General features: G+C 42.2%; 1 protein-coding gene across 9 annotated transcripts in view; it reads right to left on the bottom strand.

The window, feature by feature from the left end:
* Positions 1-18635, bottom strand: part of TLE4 (TLE family member 4, transcriptional corepressor) — a 125515-nt gene that overhangs the window by 48134 nt on the left and 58746 nt on the right. For 4 of the 9 annotated variants that reach the window (XM_034773529.1, XM_034773532.1, XM_034773535.1 and 1 more), the window contains 2 exons: positions 7844-8048; positions 7461-7477 (listed from right to left, as the gene is read on the bottom strand). In XM_034773529.1, the coding sequence (XP_034629420.1) occupies positions 7461-7477; positions 7844-8048 (222 nt within the window). Of the gene's footprint in view, positions 1-7460; positions 7478-7843; positions 8049-8886; positions 8914-18635 lie in introns of all 9 variants that reach the window. The other 5 variants (XM_034773528.1, XM_034773533.1, XM_034773534.1 and 2 more) reach the window with 2 other exon arrangements.

Genomic DNA, 18635 nt, shown 5'->3' with positions numbered 1-18635 from the left:
AGCCACCAGAAATTGTCAATGCAGGCAATTCTTCTGATAGAATATGATGGGGTAAAAGAGTGGTGTACAGTTTGTATACAGTGTAGGGAAAAGGAGTTCAAGAGATGTATTTATGATATACAGGAGATGAAATCATCAAAAATAGCCCGAGAAGCTAACTTTTTTGAAACCAGATTACATGCTGTTACTCTTAAATTAATGCTCCACACTGAACAAATATACTCCAATGGCTTCATTTAAAAAAGTCAAGTGATATGACACCAAATCAAAGAAAAATGCAAAAGTGAGTTTTAAAAAAAATCTGTAAGGGAGCTATTGACCTGGAGATAAAGTTTGCTGTTTTAAATAATTTGTTTAAAAATTACAAAAATTTATTGATGTGTTACTAATCAAACAACAGAAGTTTTATTTTTTTTAAAAAGCAATGGCAAAAATCAGCTATGTAAGATAAACCAAGAAAACAAACAGGGCCCTGCTAATTAATATTTGTTCTGCTTCAGCAGACAGTTACTGGACGAGACTGCAAAACACAAGCATGTCTCACCCAATCACATCATTAATCCGTTCATGTTCACCACCTGAGGACCAGCTATGCCCCACAGATATTTATTCATCTGTTCCACAAACAAACAATTACAACACATTTTCGAGAATTAGGGCACCTGTTACATTCTGCACTGTCTACATGCCCAAAGGCAGATATCAATTAATACTGAACAAATTACTGTATCACAAGCCAACAGAACAAAAAAGTTACTAATTACACTTTGATATGTCTACTCAAAAATATCAGTGTGCCTAGTGAAAATTCAACAAGTCCTTTGTGGAGCGAAATGTAGCTCAAATATGCTCAACATAAAATGAGCACATCACTAATGTAAAAAACAAAACACATGCTGATTGTTGCATTTTTTGATAAAAGTGAACATTTTATGTACGACACACACACACAAAGAAACAGTGATAGGGAGACAAGTGAAAAACACTTCTACATCAGCTCAAATGGTGATATTTTAAATTTAACCCATATCTGCAGTACTTTTCAAATGAGTGGAATTCATGTGATAAAAAGAAAATATAACAGAGAAAATAAATTCTGTACTTTTTTAAGACATATTTTGGGGTATCTTTAAATTATTTATACTCAATAAATGTTTACATAGCCACATATATTTTTCATAGGTTGACATATTAGCACCACTCATCTGAGCCTCACATTAAAGTCACTAATCTAGACAAAAAGACTACTATCTGTGTATCACACTAGATCATCTACCAGCATGAAAATGAGGAAGCAGATAAACAATGAAATTAAACAATATACAAGAATACAACAATATGCATAGGAATTTTTCATTCTAATGATGCCTGTTTATAGCTAACTCCTCTGCTCCTTTCAGGCTCACTAAATTGACACAAAAATGTTTTTAAAAGACCTAATAATAATTGTGGGGAGCAACATGTTTACTCTTACTTATATACTATAATGAAGAGAGGCCTAAATATTCAGAAGTAATTAGTGATTTACTTGAATCGAGACCTTCATATAGACTGTGGCCTCAAAATGGCAACAAAAGCAACCTTATCACATGGGAAACTCAATTATTCATCCCACTCGAGTTTGTATTAATTTCTAGTAGTTTACCACCAAACTGGGCAAAATGTAGCCAAAATATGCATGAAGCCTTACTACATCACATCAAAAACTGACAGCCACATTACACGAAGTGTATTCTATTGTTCAATATCTTCATTAATGATCTGGAGGATGGTGTGGACTGCACCCTCAGCAAGTTTGCAGATGACACTAAACTAGGACGAGTATTAGATATGCTGGAGGGCAGGGATAGGATACAGAGGGACCTAGACAAATTGGAGGACTGGGCCAAAAGGAATCTGATGAGGTTCAACAAGGACAAGTGCAGAGTCCTTCACTTACGACAGAAGAACCCCATTCACTCTTACAGACTAGGGACTGAATGGCTAGGCAGCAGTTCTGCAGAAAAGGACCTAGGGGTCACAGTGGACGAGAAGCTGGATATGAGTCGACAGTGTGCCCTTGTTGCCAAGAAGGCCAACGGCATTTTGGGCTGTATAAGTAGGGGCATTGCCAGCAGATCAAGGGACATGATCATTCCCCTCTATTCGACATTGGTGAGGCCTCATCTGGAGTACTGTGTCCAGTTTTGGGCCCCACACTACAAGAAGGACGTGGAAAAATTGGAAAGAATCCAGCAGAGGGCAACAAAAACGATTAAGGGGCTGGAGCACATGACTTATGAGGAGAGGCTGAGGGAACTGGGATTGTTTAGTCTGCAGAAGAGAAGAACGAGGGGGGATTTGATAGCTGCTTTCAGCTACCTGAAAGGGGGTTCCAAAGAGGATGGATCTAGACTGTTCTCAGTGGTATCAGATGACAGAACAAGAAGTAACGGTCTCAAGTTGCAGTGGGGGAAGTTTAGATTGGATATTAGGAAAAACTTTTTCACTAGGAGGGTGGTGAAGCACTGGAATGGGTTACCTAGGGAGGTTGTGGAATCTCCTTCCTTAGAGGTTTTTAAGGTCAGGCTTGACAAAGCCCTGGCTGGGATGATTTAGTTGGGGATTGGTCCTTCTTTGAGCAGGGGGTTGGACTAGATGACCTCCTGAGGTCCCTTCCCACCCTGATAATTCTATGAACTCAAACAGACTTTTATTCCAACAATATGATTGCAACTTTTAATTATTTATTATTATTGCTTATTTCTAATTGCAGTAGTGTCCACAAGCCCCAGGCAGAATTGGGACCCTGCTGTACTAGACATTGTACGAATACAGACATGGGCTCTGTTCCAAAAAAAAAAAAAAACAAACAAACAAACAAACAAACAAAAAACCTTACAATCCAATTTGAAACAAGATTAAACAAGCAAGTGTAATAAGCAATAGGGAGTCTGAGGCCAATAGTAGCAGGACCACACAGTTACATAGTTCAGCTATATGCCCAAAATGATGATTCAAAATGTTTTTATAAAAACTTACAAAGACAACAAATACCATCAGCTATCTCTGACTGTCCCACAACATAACAGACATTAGTTGGCCCATTTCTTGTAGGTGTCCTAGCATAGAGAAAGCTACACAGGAGGGAGAGACCATTCAACTTACATCGCTTGCTCCCAGATGGTACTTTTCTCCACAAATACTTCCTCCGCTTCCTTACAGGATAATTTTGCCACAGGGAACATTGTTAGGGAACAGAAGAGAACCTGCTCCCTCTTGTTAGGGGAAAATCTGGCTGGATGGTGGGGGGGAATTAGGAGAAGAGCCAGGTGTCCTATTTGAGCAATTTTTATAGACATGGAAAAATCCTGGAACAATTTGCCAGCAAGAATCAAGTTTTTCCATTGCAAAGTGGCTTAGGGATAGCCTTTAAAAACAACCCCCCCATTGAGTTTTAATGCTTGCGAGAAGGAATCAGAATATTTTGTAAAAGGTAAATTTAAATTTAAAAAGAAAGGTCTATGCTCCATCACAGTCCTTGAGACATCAGCACTTCTAGACGTGCCCTTACGATTCACCTCTCCCTTTTGTTTGTCCTGCTGGCTTTGTATCTGTACACAGAGTTCCCATGACCCATTTTACTGAGTACTGAGTTTTTCCATACTTTAACTTTGTAAAGGATTCTGAAGACTAAATCAAACAAAAAAAACAAAAAAATCAGAATGCTCCAAAAGCTTTCTTCCTCCCTGGACTCTGTTGTGTTGATACTGGACAATCTCATGTTTTCTAGAAGGTTCCTAATTAGTTTCAGAAGTCATCTGCTTACCCCAGAGATGAGTCTGGAAGGATCCAAGTCTGGTTTGGTTTATCAAGCAGAAAATGTTCCATTTAGAAGGGTGATATAAATTGGAATATGATTGTGCCTTTCTTGTTTGCACCACTGCCTCAAGAACTGGCTTTTGATGTCAGCCTGTCTTACTTCACAGTTCCAACCATTGATTTTGGCTTTAATGTTCAGCAAGGACATGAATGAGTTGTTTTTTTTTACCACGTTCCCCGAAGAGTCTGTAAAATCTTGTGTGTAAGAAGTATTACCTATCCCTTCTCTTCCCCTCCCATGACCCACACCCTCCTTCTTGCCTGTAGGGAGTAATTTCATACAGTGGATCCTCCCTCTGTATGGATTCAAATTTAAATTCTCCAGTGTTAGTGAATCAACTGTTACCTTCGTCCCCAGTCAGAATTAAATGTATGGTAAATGCCAGTGTAATTATGGAGGGCAAGTTCAATGAAGACAACTGGTTGACAGGTCAGGAGTTCTGGAATTGGTGGAACAGATTTTTTTTTTTTTTTTTTTTAAAAGGGGGAGAGAGAAGCATACGACCAAATTCCTTTCTTCCTTCTTTATACCAATAGGTAAAAGTACCCTAATTACCTGAATCTTACAGTAAAGCCTAAATTTATATTTTATGAGCTATTCTACGATCTGCCCTGCTTAATAATCTATATCGTCAAGAAAACACTTTAAAGTGTCTCTCACAATTAAACTGAGCCACACAACCTTGTATAAATCAAAATTTTGCTACCATATCAAAACGTTACACTGGGGCTATATAATGTTGCCCATATCCTCATTACATGCTACACTAATTACTACTAGCAGATTCAGGATTTTCTGCACATTAGAGGCTTTTAGAGGAGCTATAAAAAATTTCAGGCACCATTAATTTAAATTTGTATTGAAATTTCCTTTTGACAGATGGCCAAAAATTACTTATTATTTAGAGTACCAGAGCTGCCTGTTTGCACATTAGAAGAGGAAAGGGAAAAATTAAAAGCAAGAAGGAAATTTATGTCACGTTCATTACCTGTTAAATGTTAAGGAGCATTATCCTGCATGAATAAATTATTTCATACAAGCACACAGACTCCAGCTGCTGGCAACTGGCACGTTCTGGCTGATAAAAACCATCTCAAGTCACACAGCAGACAATCATAAAAGCCTCTCTTAACCAGGAGCCACTTAAGGGAGGACAGATCAATAGAACAAGCGACTAACTGCTACTCTGGGCATCACTGAAAACATTTAAGGAAATTAGCAAACTATTTCACCTTGCAAAGCTGGCAGCAAGCCCTAAAAGCTGACACAGTCCAACTCATAATTTGAACACTATACAAGACAAACATCTATTTATAGCTATCATTCCATAATAAATCAGTACAAAACAGTCACACCTTTCTCTCAGTCTCTCTAGCTGTATGTATGATCATTCATTGAATCACTCCACATAATTGCAAAACAAAATGAAGATCTACCTTTCCAGCATGAATACAAAATATAGCGTATACCCCCACTTTTTTTTTTTTTAGATGGATGAGGGGGGAGAATAGGGAAGCAAGATTAATTCTGTACTATTAGCACTATACTATTTTAGTATAGTGATTAGTGTATTATATATGTTACTAGAACTTCATTCAGTTTTGTGTATGTATGTGCATTTTGAAAAATGTGCATAGATAACTCAATGAGAAAACAGTGAAGTTTTATTATGGCTTCAGATTAATTAGAGGATACAGATGGAGGAGAATATCTGGGTAATTTTAGTCTAATGTGTACAGATTTACTTATATATTTTTAATCAGAGCTAAAAAAAAAAAAAAAAATATCACTGAACTATTTGTCCAGGGTGAGTAGGCGATGTAGTGTTATTAACTCCTGTACCACCCAAGCTTTCGTTTAATAACAAAAAATCTTGTTTCTCGCCCTTGTGGTAGAGAAGTTAAATAGACAGAAAAACTAATGCAGTAGTATCTTTGCAAGTCTGCAGACAGACAGCTGCAGTGCCGCTGCTGCTCACAGTGAAAACCGACAGTTCATGGATGATATTCCGACCCCCTTTTGGCCAACAATAAAACTGACAATCAGATCAATTTCATTGTGCTGTGACTTGGCGAAGTTGTCAGTGGCAGTTAAGGCAGGCTGGGGAAAGAGTAGAATAGAAGACACACCCAACCTGCTGTAGCAAGACCAAAGAAACACCCCCTTTCATCATCACATCCAAGGGACTTGGAGGTGAGAAGGGGGAACCGAGAGTAGCCAGGGAAGAGCTTGGGGAGGAAGGATTAAAATTGATCAGAGACCTACTAGCCAGAAGATAATATGACAGACAAAACTCCAGAGCAGAGAACTCACGTAAGAATTGTGACACCTTACCCTTCCCCAGAAGCTTTTTGTCAAGTGGAATAAGAGGTGATGACAGTGAGTTATCACCTGCGTCATCTCCCTGGACAATGTGATTGACCTTACAACCAATATTTTGTAACCACCTGGGCAGTAAATATGGTCGTCTGGCTATTAGGCTTGGCAGTATTACCACACAGCTATGTCAGATTTATTCAATTAATATTTTTCTGCTATTTGACCAGCCCTAGTAGTAAATTACATATTTTTTTAATAAAAATTATTAGAAAGTTGACTGAAAATTTGTTACAACTGTTAAATGTACACAAATGTTTTATTCCTTTGGGAGGCATGGCCAGAAATACATTCCCCAGCCCCTATTTCATACTTGATAGTGCCTGTTTAGGCTTATTCTTATGCCTAGTAGAAGACGGGTACATTTTTTAAACCCGGATTTGAAAATTCAGGAAATTCACACACACAATTTGATTGTGCTCCAGGTATGGATGAGCATCCTGGTATATGTGCTTATACAAACAAAAAAATATAGACTAGTATATTCATAAGTATGCAAGTCACTCTGTACATGTCATGTGTTTCTTTATAAAGCTTGGGATTTATATGGCCATGCAAACACTCATGCTATCTACCTATAGAGATTAATTCAGGGTCAAGAAATTATATAGGGGAAGTGGAGAAAAGGGGAGGAGTGTGAGGGGGTTAATGTGATGGTCATCTTTCATGGGCTTGAAAAAAATAGGTCTCCTATACCACTTCAGATAAGGCTAAAGAATAAACTATTTCTAACAGGGATAAACCAAGTGGTTAGGAGGTAAAAACAAAATTTTATTTCCACACCTTGTGCAGTCTATTTCTTTCCACATTTGCAGACAAGTTTATATTTTGAATATATTCAGAGTATAGGTCTGCAGTCTCCAGATAGTTAATACCACCTGCTAGCCCATTTCCCACCCCCCTTTGCTCTCAAGTGGGACATAAGAACTGCTCTGCTCTTCCAAATGTAGGAACAGGATGCAATGCTGAAGACTCAGCCAATGAGAAAAGATGGGATAATTAAACTCATTGGCTAATAAATCATCCTGCAATCCTAGACGTGTATATTATTAGATACTTTCTTAATGAAATACTGTATCTACATGAGATTCTGCTCATCAGTACAAACATCACAATCCAGTTTCAATTCATGACATTTTGTACATTTCTAGTTCAAACTGCAATAAAATGTACCGCACAGTTCTTTTAAGTTGCTCCTTCCACCTATGAAATAGAGTCCTACCTTTATGGAGTCTCTGTCTGCATACAGAACAGCAGCAACACAAGCAGGAAGAGGAGGCGGTGGCAGGGGGAAAATACAAAGAGAAAAGTACTAGTTAGTTTACATAAAATTACACATTTATCATACTTGGAAGAAAAAAATCATGATGTCTTAAATAATAAATTGCACAGATGTTAACTTTTCTGTCAGTTAATTATTAATATTGTACAACCAGATTTATAAACCCTGATTTCCACCATTTGAACACATTTTCTTACTGTCTCAATTAGGTAATAAATACTGGAGCAATTATATGGGAGTTCTTGTGAAAACTGTTTTCTTAGAGAAGAGACAAGCAAAAAACACCGACGAGCTAAGCCTTCTGCTCATCTAGCAGCTCCTACCTCTTTGATGATCATTTTCATGATGCTTCTTTTCATCTTTAATTGGTAGGTGGGACTGTCCGCCCAGCGCGCTGGATAGGGCTAGGAGGCCAGCACTGCTGCCAATTGGTGGGATGGCTGGAGGCTGCAAGCCTGAAGGGTGTGGAGTGAGAGGCACTGGGAGACCATGTCCATGTGATAAATGCTGGGCCTGGAGTTGTTGCTGCTGTGAGAAATTAAACACAGATATTGAACTTGTTCTGAGAAAGGGGGTTTAACATACTGATATGTATAGATATATGTCACTAAACACCCACATTTTGTGTTTTCAAATATGACCACATATTTGGGCATAATACTGACTTTAAATCTCATTTAGATTTGTGGTTGAATTAACCAAGAAAAAAAAATTATTGAGAATCAAGTAAACAGATTTGCCAGTTCTAGTTAAAACTCGATTTCCTCTGACAGAAGTCATGGATTTTTTTCTTACAGGAAGAGACATACCACATACATGTCTAATCAAAACATATGTGAATAACTATACAAGCAGTTATAGCAGAGGGAAAAAGCTGAAAATTGAGAAAATTAGTGTTAAACAGTTCTCCCAGCGCTACTGCACAGCATGCAGTGAGAGTTAATTTGAAAGAGAAAACCTGAATTAACAATCCAGAAAAGGAAACTGGTTGCAGCCACCGTTTTAAGCCCTTTAAGTGTCCTCAGCGGTACTTCAGCAAATTACTAAAGAAAATCTAATGTAGCAAGGCTTGGGTCCTCCTGTAGGCTTGCTCAATAATGCTGAAATAATTGGGCACTCTGTGCACGTTTAGTGATGCTCGAATGAAAAGCTAGAGGCCTGCCCTTGTACTCTTCTCTAGCTGCTGACTCTGTGTTGTGACAGGTTTATTTGAGTGGGACTGTGATGCATGCACCAGTAACTGCGCTGACAAGAGTTTAAAGTCATTTTTACCAGTACACTGGCAACACAGAGAAAACCCTTGAGAGGTTAGAATTGGAGTGCTTGACCTCAGCCAAGGCTGCATCAAGCTCTGTGCTTTACTAACCATTGTGGGGTAGATGGTTTGTTGTAGCTATTGAATGGGAAGAGAAAAAAAGGGAAGGAAAAGAAAAAAAAAACATGTTACGTTAACTATATCCCATCAGGGATCTGCTCAGCTCAAGACTTACCCAATAATAGTCAATCAACCAAATATTTGTTCATACAGTTACTGGATTAGCTTTAAAATTTGCTTTTACTTTTAGAGTTGCCATTTCTCACAACTAACTAATGGTAAATCAAATCAAATTCCTTATTGTAAGATATCTGGTCCTGCTTTTTAAAAAATCTTTGATTTAATAGAAAATTTACCCCCCAACCCACCACACTGTCTCCTGATTTTAACGGATCAAGGTGTTCATGGACTGTTCATTAGTTCTCCCTCCCTCCCTGGCTTTAAACCTGAAACAAGAGTGGGTTTGGTTTAAAATAGTATAACCAATATAAAAAATGATGAATAGTTTGTCTGAAACATTACCTGTAAGTGTTTGCATTTTCTAAAGACACTATTCTTAAAACACAGACACCTTTCATAGTTTTTGAAATGTAATACTGGTTTTGAAATCAAGATGAGTAGGGCCAATCCTCCCCTACCCCACCTTTATCAATAAAGCAAAAGAAGCAGAATTCTTCTGGGAAGAGGGAAGGAGTAGCCAGCCCTATCCCTGCTTATCAGTCAATATCATTCTAGTAAGGTTCCACTACTTGTGGAAAGCATCAAATGTGTGTGTTTGTTTAATGCTCTTATGGAAAGATGCTTTATTGCTCAGAATTTAAGACTACAACGATGCATTGTTTAGCTGCAGGGGTTGAATGTTGCTGCTTTGTAGCTACTCATCAAGATGGTATTATTTATTTAGGAGCATGACACCTAGTACTCCAGCATCAAAGTTGTGTTTGTTTGTTTTTTTACATAAAAGAGCGTTGGGAAGAAAGCCGCCAAACTGAGAACTGTGCATAAACTGATGCATCACTGTCTGCCTGGGTCTGCAGAAAGCCTCAAATGATAATGCAGAGGAGTCAGAAGCCTCTGTCCTCAATGGGATGTTAACACTGACAGAAAATAATGTCAACATTAACTATTCCCCGGAGGATCAAATTACACAAGAAAAAGGACACTCATGAAGTACAGTACTGCAAAAATCTACAATGTATTGTGTGTCTGGTGGATGTACCTTGATTTGTAGATAGAGCTTGGAGACTATCATTCCTCCCCCCCACAATTCCATCCATTTTTCCACTGACATTTCTAAAGTAAGCATCTGCTTTCATCAGTATTATAGTGGTACCATGCTCTGTATCACTGATGCAGCAAACAGCATTAGCATTTTCTATAACTAAATTAGAGTTATAAGCAATATGCATAATGACACCTCCGGTAGAGGTTGTCTACATGTTTCCTTTACAAAGGCTCATCCTCAGTGGCTTCTAACTTTCTCAAAGCTGTACCTTCTCAGATGAAATTTGGCTCACTTGCTCTTGGTCAAGAAGTGATTTGTTTTCTCTGCCAGTTTAATTAAAAACAGTTGAGCTGTTTTCAAGCATGAAAGGAGCGGGAGGACAAAATGGCAGCTTTTCTGCTAAGGGAAAAAAATAACCCACTTGCAATCTTTCTTAGAACAGCTCATGCACCTCAGCAGAAGGGGCTAGAAACTTGAAATTCGCCAGGGGTCATAGCCCCTTAGTCCCAAAGGTGCCTTCCACTGGCCAAGGGAAAGTTAGATTTGATTTGGCCAAGTTGCAGTGGTTTAAAGAAAACAGTCTGAGGGCATACACTGGATTGTATTAAATGATTAAAACTATAGAACTCCCATGGATACTGAATGTGTGTACTTTATAAACTGATTGGAAATTATCCATGGAATAATGTCTCAGGATCCCATTGGAGTGCAACTGCAGGTTTAAGAGGTTATGAGTTGTACTCATGCACACAGAAAGAGGAAGGGCTCTGAGTACTGGGTACTAAAGGAGGCAGGGGTCCTGAAGAAAAAGTAGTATGATCATAAAATTAAAGGCTGTGTGGTAAAGTATATGCACAAGGGGTAAGAGTTAGAAGCTCCCTGTGCATCTTTAACTGCCATTTTGTGATCTTTGGAATTTATAACTATACTCAGACAATAATACACATACTGGCACCAATTCTCCACTGTGCCCAACTGGACTCATTGGTCTCAAACCTCTTGACCCCAGTGGAAACTAGAGCAGCATAGGGCCTACTCTAGCCTCAACCCCTGGTGCAAGCACTGTAAGTCAGCAGGGGATCAGATGTAATGGATGCCCTTCCCACCCAGCGCTCCCCCTTCTCTCACTTACGCTGGGGTGGGGTTGGGTTGGGCAGGGCAGCTGGCATAGGGCTGTTGGACATTCTTCTATGCAGAGAGAATTCTCCAGGAGAAAGCTCGAGCAGGTTTAAATGTACTTTTTGTCACACAACTGAACACAGAAGATCAGAAAATCTGGCTCCATGCTGACAGTTTTGTGAAGTTGGAATTTATTTTAACTGAAAACAACTAACTCTCATCTATGTTCCAAAATTGTAAGGCTTCCCCTCCCCTTCCTGTGAGAGAACTGTACACCAACATGCAACACAACATAAAATAGCATACTCTTCATCTGAAGTAAAATTAAAAAGGACAGGACGTTAATGAGGAACAACTTTTAATTGAAAGAGCTAGATGTGTACATGCCTAAACTGAATGCCCAGGTGATTTTATTGTTATAATTCTTTTGCTCCTTTTACCCCCTTCTTTTTTATTTGTTGCCCCCTAATTAAATAACTTTGAAACACTTGTACATGTGGTTTGCTTTACACACACCTAGTCCTGTGGACTACAATAGGATTATCCACATACATAAAGTTAAGCATGTATGTAAGGCCTGGTCTACACTAGGCGTTTATGTCGAAGTTAGCGCCGTTACATCGAATTAACCCTGCACCCGTCCACACCGCGAAGGTATTTAGTTCGACATAGAGGTCTCTTTAATTCGACTTCTGTACTCCTCCCCGACGAGGGGAGTAGCGCTAAATTCGACATGGCCATGTCGAATTAGGCTAGGTGTGGATGGAAATCGACGTTAATAGCTCCGGGAGCTATCCCACAGTGCACCACTCTGTTGACGCTCTGGACAGCAGTACGAGCTCGGATGCTCTGACCAGCCACACAGGAAAAGCCCCGGGAAAATTTGAATTTGAATTCCTTTTCCTGTCTGGCCAGTTTGAATCTCATTTCCTGTCTGGACATCGTGGCGAGCTCAGCAGCACTGGCAACGATGCAGAGCTCTCCAGCACTGATGGCAGTGCAATCTCAGAATAGAAAGAGGGCCCCAGCATGGACTGATCGGGAAGTCTTGGATCTCATCGCTGTGTGGGGCGATGAGTCCGTGCTTTCCGAGCTGCGATCCAAAAGACGGAATGCAAAGATCTATGAGAAGATCTCTAAAGACATGGCAGAGAGAGGATACAGCCGGGATGTAACGCAGTGCCGCGTGAAAATCAAGGAGCTGAGGCAAGGCTACCAGAAGACCAAAGAGGCAAACGGACGCTCCGGATCCCATCCCCAGACATCCCGTTTCTACGAGGCACTGCATTCCATCCTCGGTGCGGCCGCCACCACTACCCCACCACTGACTGTGGACTCTGAGGATGGGATAGTGTCCACGGCCGGATCCTCGGACATGTTAGCGGACGGGGAAGATGAGGAAGGAGATGAGGAGGACGAGGCAGTCGACAGCGCTCACAACGCTGATTTCCCCGACAGCCAGGATCTCTTCATCACCCTTACAGAGATCCCCTACCAACCCTCCCCAGCCGTTACCCCGGACACAGAATCTGGTGAAGGATCATCCAGTAAGTGTTGTAAACATCTAAACATTTATTTGTAACAGAACATGATTATTAACAATGTAAAAACTGGGTTTCTCATGATTACTTTGAATAACTTAACGGTTCAGTCATGGGCAGTGCAAGTATTTCAAAAAAATCTAGCAATGTCCGGTTTTGCATGATTGTCCTGCCCAAGCCGCTCTACTGTTTAGTCCCTGCTACTGCAGCTACAGTAAGATGCGGTCTATATGTCCGGGGATGGAGCAGAAATCCTCCTGGGACATCTCAAGGAAGCTCTCCTGCAGGTAATTTGAAATCCGCTGCATTAGGTTCTTGGGGAGAGCGGCCTTATTGGGTCCTCCGTAGTAGGACACGTTGCCGCGCCACGAGACTAGCAAGTACTCCGGAATCATTGCTTGGCACAGCATGGCGGCATACGGCCCTGGTCTTTGGAGGCTTTCCCGGAGCATTCTCTGTCTGTCGCTCTCAGAGATCCTCATGAGGGTGATGTCGCTCATGAAGACCTGCTTTGAATGAGGTAGGGGAATGTTATTAGTGTTGGCTGGTTTGCAGCCACGCGGTGGAGGCGGGAAAGGGTCAGCCGAAAGGGATCGTTCCCGGGGACAGCCGCGAGGGTGTGGGACAGGAGCAAACTTCCTGCTTGCCGGATTGCTGGCAGCAGGGACCGACATTGATTTCAATGTGAAATGAGGCCATTGCTAATATTAAAGTTTTAAGCTGCCACGAATCTACGGCTTACCATGTCTGCCTGCAACAGAAATTCCGTTGTCCTGACAGGGTTCTCAAAAGTGCTCTGCAAAACCACAGACAGTGAATGCGAAGGCCGAGAATTCGACCTTGTGCTGAGTGCGCATGTGATAGGTGCTGTGCATGGTCCTGTTCACAGAGAAAGACTATGTTCTTTGTTCACAACTACATTTATGTTTCTGAGGAATTCACTCCCTTTTTCCCATTCCCACAGCCCCATCTGCGACTGTCTCACAACCTAGCCTGTCATCACACTCCCAGAGGCTAGGGAGGATTAGGCATAAGAAGAAGAGGACACGGGAGGACATGTTCTCCGAGCTTATAGCCTGCTCCAGAGCACAGGCAGCACAGCAGACCCAGTGGCGGGAGAACTTGTCCCAAATGCACCAAGCCAACATGGATCGGGAGGAGAGGTGGCGTCAGGAAGACCAGCAGGCGACTCAAACCCTGCTTGGACTACTGAGGGAGCAAACGGACACGCTCCGGCGCCTTGTGGATGTTCTGCAGGAACGGAGGCAGGAGGACAGAGCCCCGCTGCAGTCCATCTCTAACCGCCCTCCCCCGCCACCAAGTCCCATACTCCCTTCACCCAAAGTGCACAGAAGGAGAGGCGGCAGAGTCCCTGCTAACTCTCACTGCACCCCTGCAGAGAGCTCGAGCAGCAGAAGGCTCTCAGTCCCCAAAGTTTGACAAGTTCTTTCCTTCCCGCCTGACACAAGCCCCCGTCCAAGTTTCACTTCCCAGTCCCCTGTGTAGTTGTTAATAAAAAATATGTTTCTGTTAACTACTGTTTCCATCATGTTCTTTTGGAGGAGGGGGGGAAAGGGGGTTGGTAATTGGACAGGACAGTCACCTTTGGCAGGGTACATAGTCGGGGGCAGGCACAGCAGCAGGGCACATACATAGTGCAGTGATGCAGTGACTACTTACCCTGGTTAGTCTGGGAGGTTCTTTTCATGTTATGTGGTGGGAGGTGGGTTGCTCTGTGACTTTGTGGCACGGGAGGGCAGTTAGAGATCTGAAGCGGCGGTCCTTAGGCAGGATCACAGAGCCACACAGCAGGGGATCTGTAAGCGTCCCCCCCCGCCACAAAGTCACATAGTACCCCCATACACACAGTCCCTATCAGGAGGGGTGACAGGCTCCGTTGAAAGAACCATCCCACCGCACCGGAGCCTGTCAGTCCTTCAGTTTAGAAGCTGCATTCGCGCGACTACACTACACCCGCTCCGCACCACAGTCTGCGTCCCAGTTTTAAAAAATTCCCGCGAAAACAGTATTACAGAAAACGGTGTGCTTTAACAAAGTAGAACTATTTTTATTTTGAAACGTGTGTTGGAAGTGGGGTGAAGGCTTCTCTGTACACAAAATTAGAAAGTCACAGGTTACCCTGCTCACTCAGGAACTTTGCTTTCAAAGCCTCCCGGATGCACAGCGCTTCCCGCTGGTCTCTTCTAATCGCCCGGCTGTCTGGCTGTGAGTAATCAGCAGCCAGGCTAATTTCCTCAACCTCCCACCCCGCCATAAAGGTCTCCCCCTTGCTCTCACAGAGATTGTGGAGCACACAGCAAGCTGCTATAACAATGGGGATATTGGTTTCGCTGAGATCACAGCGAGTCATCAAGCTTCTCCATCTCCCCTTGAGACGTCCAAAAGCACACTCCACCACCATTCTGCACTTGCTCAGCCGGTAGTTGAAGAGTTCTTTTTCAGTGTCCAGGGCACCTGTATAGGGCTTCATGAGCCAGGGCATTAGCGGGTAGGCTGGGTCCCCGAGGATGACTATAGGCATCTGCACATCCCCAACAGTTATTTTGTGGTCCGGGAAGTAAATACCTTGCTGCAGCCGTCTAAACAGACCAGAGTTCCTGAAAACACGAGCGTCATGAACCTTGCCCGGCCATCCCACGTAGATGTTGGTAAAACGTCCCCTGTGGTCCACCAGTGCTTGCAGCACCATGGAAAAGTAGCCCTTTCTGTTAATGTACTGGCTGGCCTGGTGGTCCGGTGCCAGGATAGGGATGTGAGTTCCATCTATGGCCCCACCGCAGTTTGGGAATCCCATCGCTGCGAAGCCATCTATGATCGCCTCCACGTTTCCCAGGGTCACTACCTTTGGCAGCAGTACATCAACGATTGCCTTGGCTACTTGCATCACAACAACCCCCACGGTAGATTTGCCCACCCCAAACTGGCTCGCGACTGACCGGTAGCTGTCAGGCGTTGCAAGCTTCCAGAGGGCTATGGCCACTCGCTTATGGACAGTCAGGGCTGGTCGCATCCGGGTGTCATTGCGCTTCAGGGCAGGGGACAGCAACTCACAAAGTTCAAGGAAAGTTCCCTTCCGCATGCGGAAGTTTCGCAGCCACTGTGATTCATCCCAGACCTGCAGCACTATGCGGTCCCACCACTCAGTGCTTGTTTCCCGTGCCCAGAATCGCCGTTCCACGGCATCAACATGACCCATTGCCACCGTGATGTCCTCGGCGCTGGGTCCCCTGCTTTCTGAGAGGTCTGTGCTACTCTCACACTTCAGGCCATCACCGCGTTGACGTAGCCTCCTCGCCTGACTTTTCTGCATCTGCCTCAGGGCAACCTGTATGATAAGCTGCGAGGCGTTGAGAGCGGCCACAACTGCAGCGATGGTTGCAGCGGGCTCCATGCTCACAGTGCTGTGGCGTCCGCGCTGTCAATGACTTGAAAAGTGCGCGAAATGATTTCCCGCCGGCGCTTTCAGGGAGGGAGGGAGGGCGGGAGTGAGTGATGGATGGATGACGACAGTTACCCAAAAGCACCCTCGACACATTTTTTTACCCAGAAGGCATTGGTGGCTCGACCCAGAATTCCAATGGGCAGCGGGGACTGCGGGAACTGTGGGATAGCTGCCCACAGTGCACCGCTTCCAATGTCGACGCTTTCCCCGTTAGTGTGGACTCACAAAGTCGAATTACTGTCCTTAGTGTGGACACACACGTTCGACTTTGCAATATCGATTCCAAATATTCGATTTAAGTAAAATCGAACTACTCTCGTAGTGTAGACAAGGCCTAAGTGTCTGCAGGATTAGGGCATAAGAGTGTAAACTCTAAAGCAGGACATATGTCTTTCTATTTGTACTGTCAACTGCCCAGAATAATTCTGGGTGCTTAAATCATAACAATTAACTCGATTGAAGAAGCTTTTTTTATCTAAAACTGGCGAGAAGTACAGAATAGAATACTGCTGCATGTAATTGTTATTTCATCAAGTGCTGTTCAAGATATAACATTACAAAGGTGGAGAGGAATCAAGTAAGAGAGAGGTAACCCAAAAATGCAAATAACATTTTTAAAAATACATTAAGCAAAATGCTTGTTGAAACAATCTTGGTATTTGAAACTGAGATCAAATGTTTGAAAACACATATCAAATAAAATATAACATCTGTTTGTTATTAATCAGTATTTTAAGAGATTCTCTCCGTAAGATTTTTCTTACAGATACTCTACGTTGACATCCTTGTTTACAATTGGGAAACTACTCTTGTCTCTTCTAAATGGATAGTTAAAGTATTTTACAAGAAGTTTCTCTATCTGGAGACTGAATATCACTGATTTCTACCAAGGAGATTCTAAACATTGATGCTAAGCTTAACTCCCTTCCCCCACCATCTTAAAAAAAAAAAATCAAATTTATAGTAAAATGTGATAATAAACCCACTAACAAATTAGCTTCTAATGTTCTCTTGTTCTAGTCAGCACAATCAAAGCCTATTTTCCTGGAAAGGATTCAAGTTTCTACTGGATACTTTCCAAGCAGCTCTGTGTCAGAGTAATCTACCGCTTTTCCCTTTATAGGCCCTGAAAACTCACTGCTATTATCCAAACAACCCAAATATCCTCCTCTAACCCGGAGACATTTTTGATATGAACAAATGAATCTCTCAAAGACCTACTTTATATCTATATACTCTGAGTGTGAGCGCACATACACGCACACACACACACACACACACACCCCTTTCAACAGAGTTGGGGGGAGGGAAGACATCAAGGAAGTATCCAGAAAAAATATTCTTATTAGATTTCATAGATTAAATCATTGCTCAGGTCAAATCATAATTAAGACAGCATCACATATAAAACAGCTACAAGAAACTGAAGCAGGTGAAAGGGAAATGAAGGAAAAAGAAAAGGACAAAAACCATGGAGGGGGAAGTAGTTAATATCAATATCTGGTTCAAAGATCAGCAAGTAAAGCAATTAAATAAGAGATTAGAGTACTTTGGCACCCATGATTCTGGGTGTGTTAAGAAAAACACTGTCTTGGAAATCTTGTGTCTAACATGACATGCACAGACCTCTTAATATCACCTGCCACAATTATCACTAGTTGTATACTTACTCCAACAGTCACACAGGTCTCCCTTCTGAGGTAATGCCACACAATCCCCCCCCCACCACCACCACCACCACTGCCCCCCCACACACACACACACGCAGATTTTTCTGATAACCTAATGAATAATCTAACAGTAAGAAAAGACATGGTAAAATCAGCTGCAAAAGAGATCCATGCAAGAGCCCCTCCATTAAGATGAAAAATATTGCCAAATGCATGCAATATACAAGACTGGTTTGCTGTAACTGAGGTAACAGAATGCACGTAACACAGGAGATGGCCTGATTTCTTCGAAGTCTCACTACACAGAGAGCCATCACTTTGAAAATTGGAATGCTTGGTATGGGGAGTGGAAGGAAGGGTATCAGACACAGGTGAGCTCTCAGAACAGTTCCTTCTCTCACACAGAGCTAATTTACTGGAAAAAGCTGATGGATTTCATTTCTGACCACAAAGAGGAACAAGAGTGCTTTCAATGAATGCCTGTAGTAGGGAAAGACTGGGAAGAGAAAGTAAAAGAGGCAAAAAGGAGACAGAGGGAATAAAGACCACAGAAAAAAAAACCAATGGCAAATTTCTTATTTATTCACAGCCATGGATTTAAATCCTAGAACACTGGACAATGTGAAGGAAGGAAAGGGAACCAGCCTTGGACGACTGGGGGGAGGAGGGGACGGGAGTAGAAGGAGCTTATGACTGTCATAATACGAAGTAGGCTATTTAAAATAACTATATATACAAAATACTGAAGAAACTGTTGGAAGCACACATTATCCAAGTGCCTC

This window comes from Trachemys scripta, chromosome 6, assembly GCF_013100865.1.
Source record: "Trachemys scripta elegans isolate TJP31775 chromosome 6, CAS_Tse_1.0, whole genome shotgun sequence".
NCBI lineage: Eukaryota > Metazoa > Chordata > Testudines > Emydidae > Trachemys > Trachemys scripta.
This window is presented reverse-complemented; position numbering and strand designations above follow the sequence as displayed.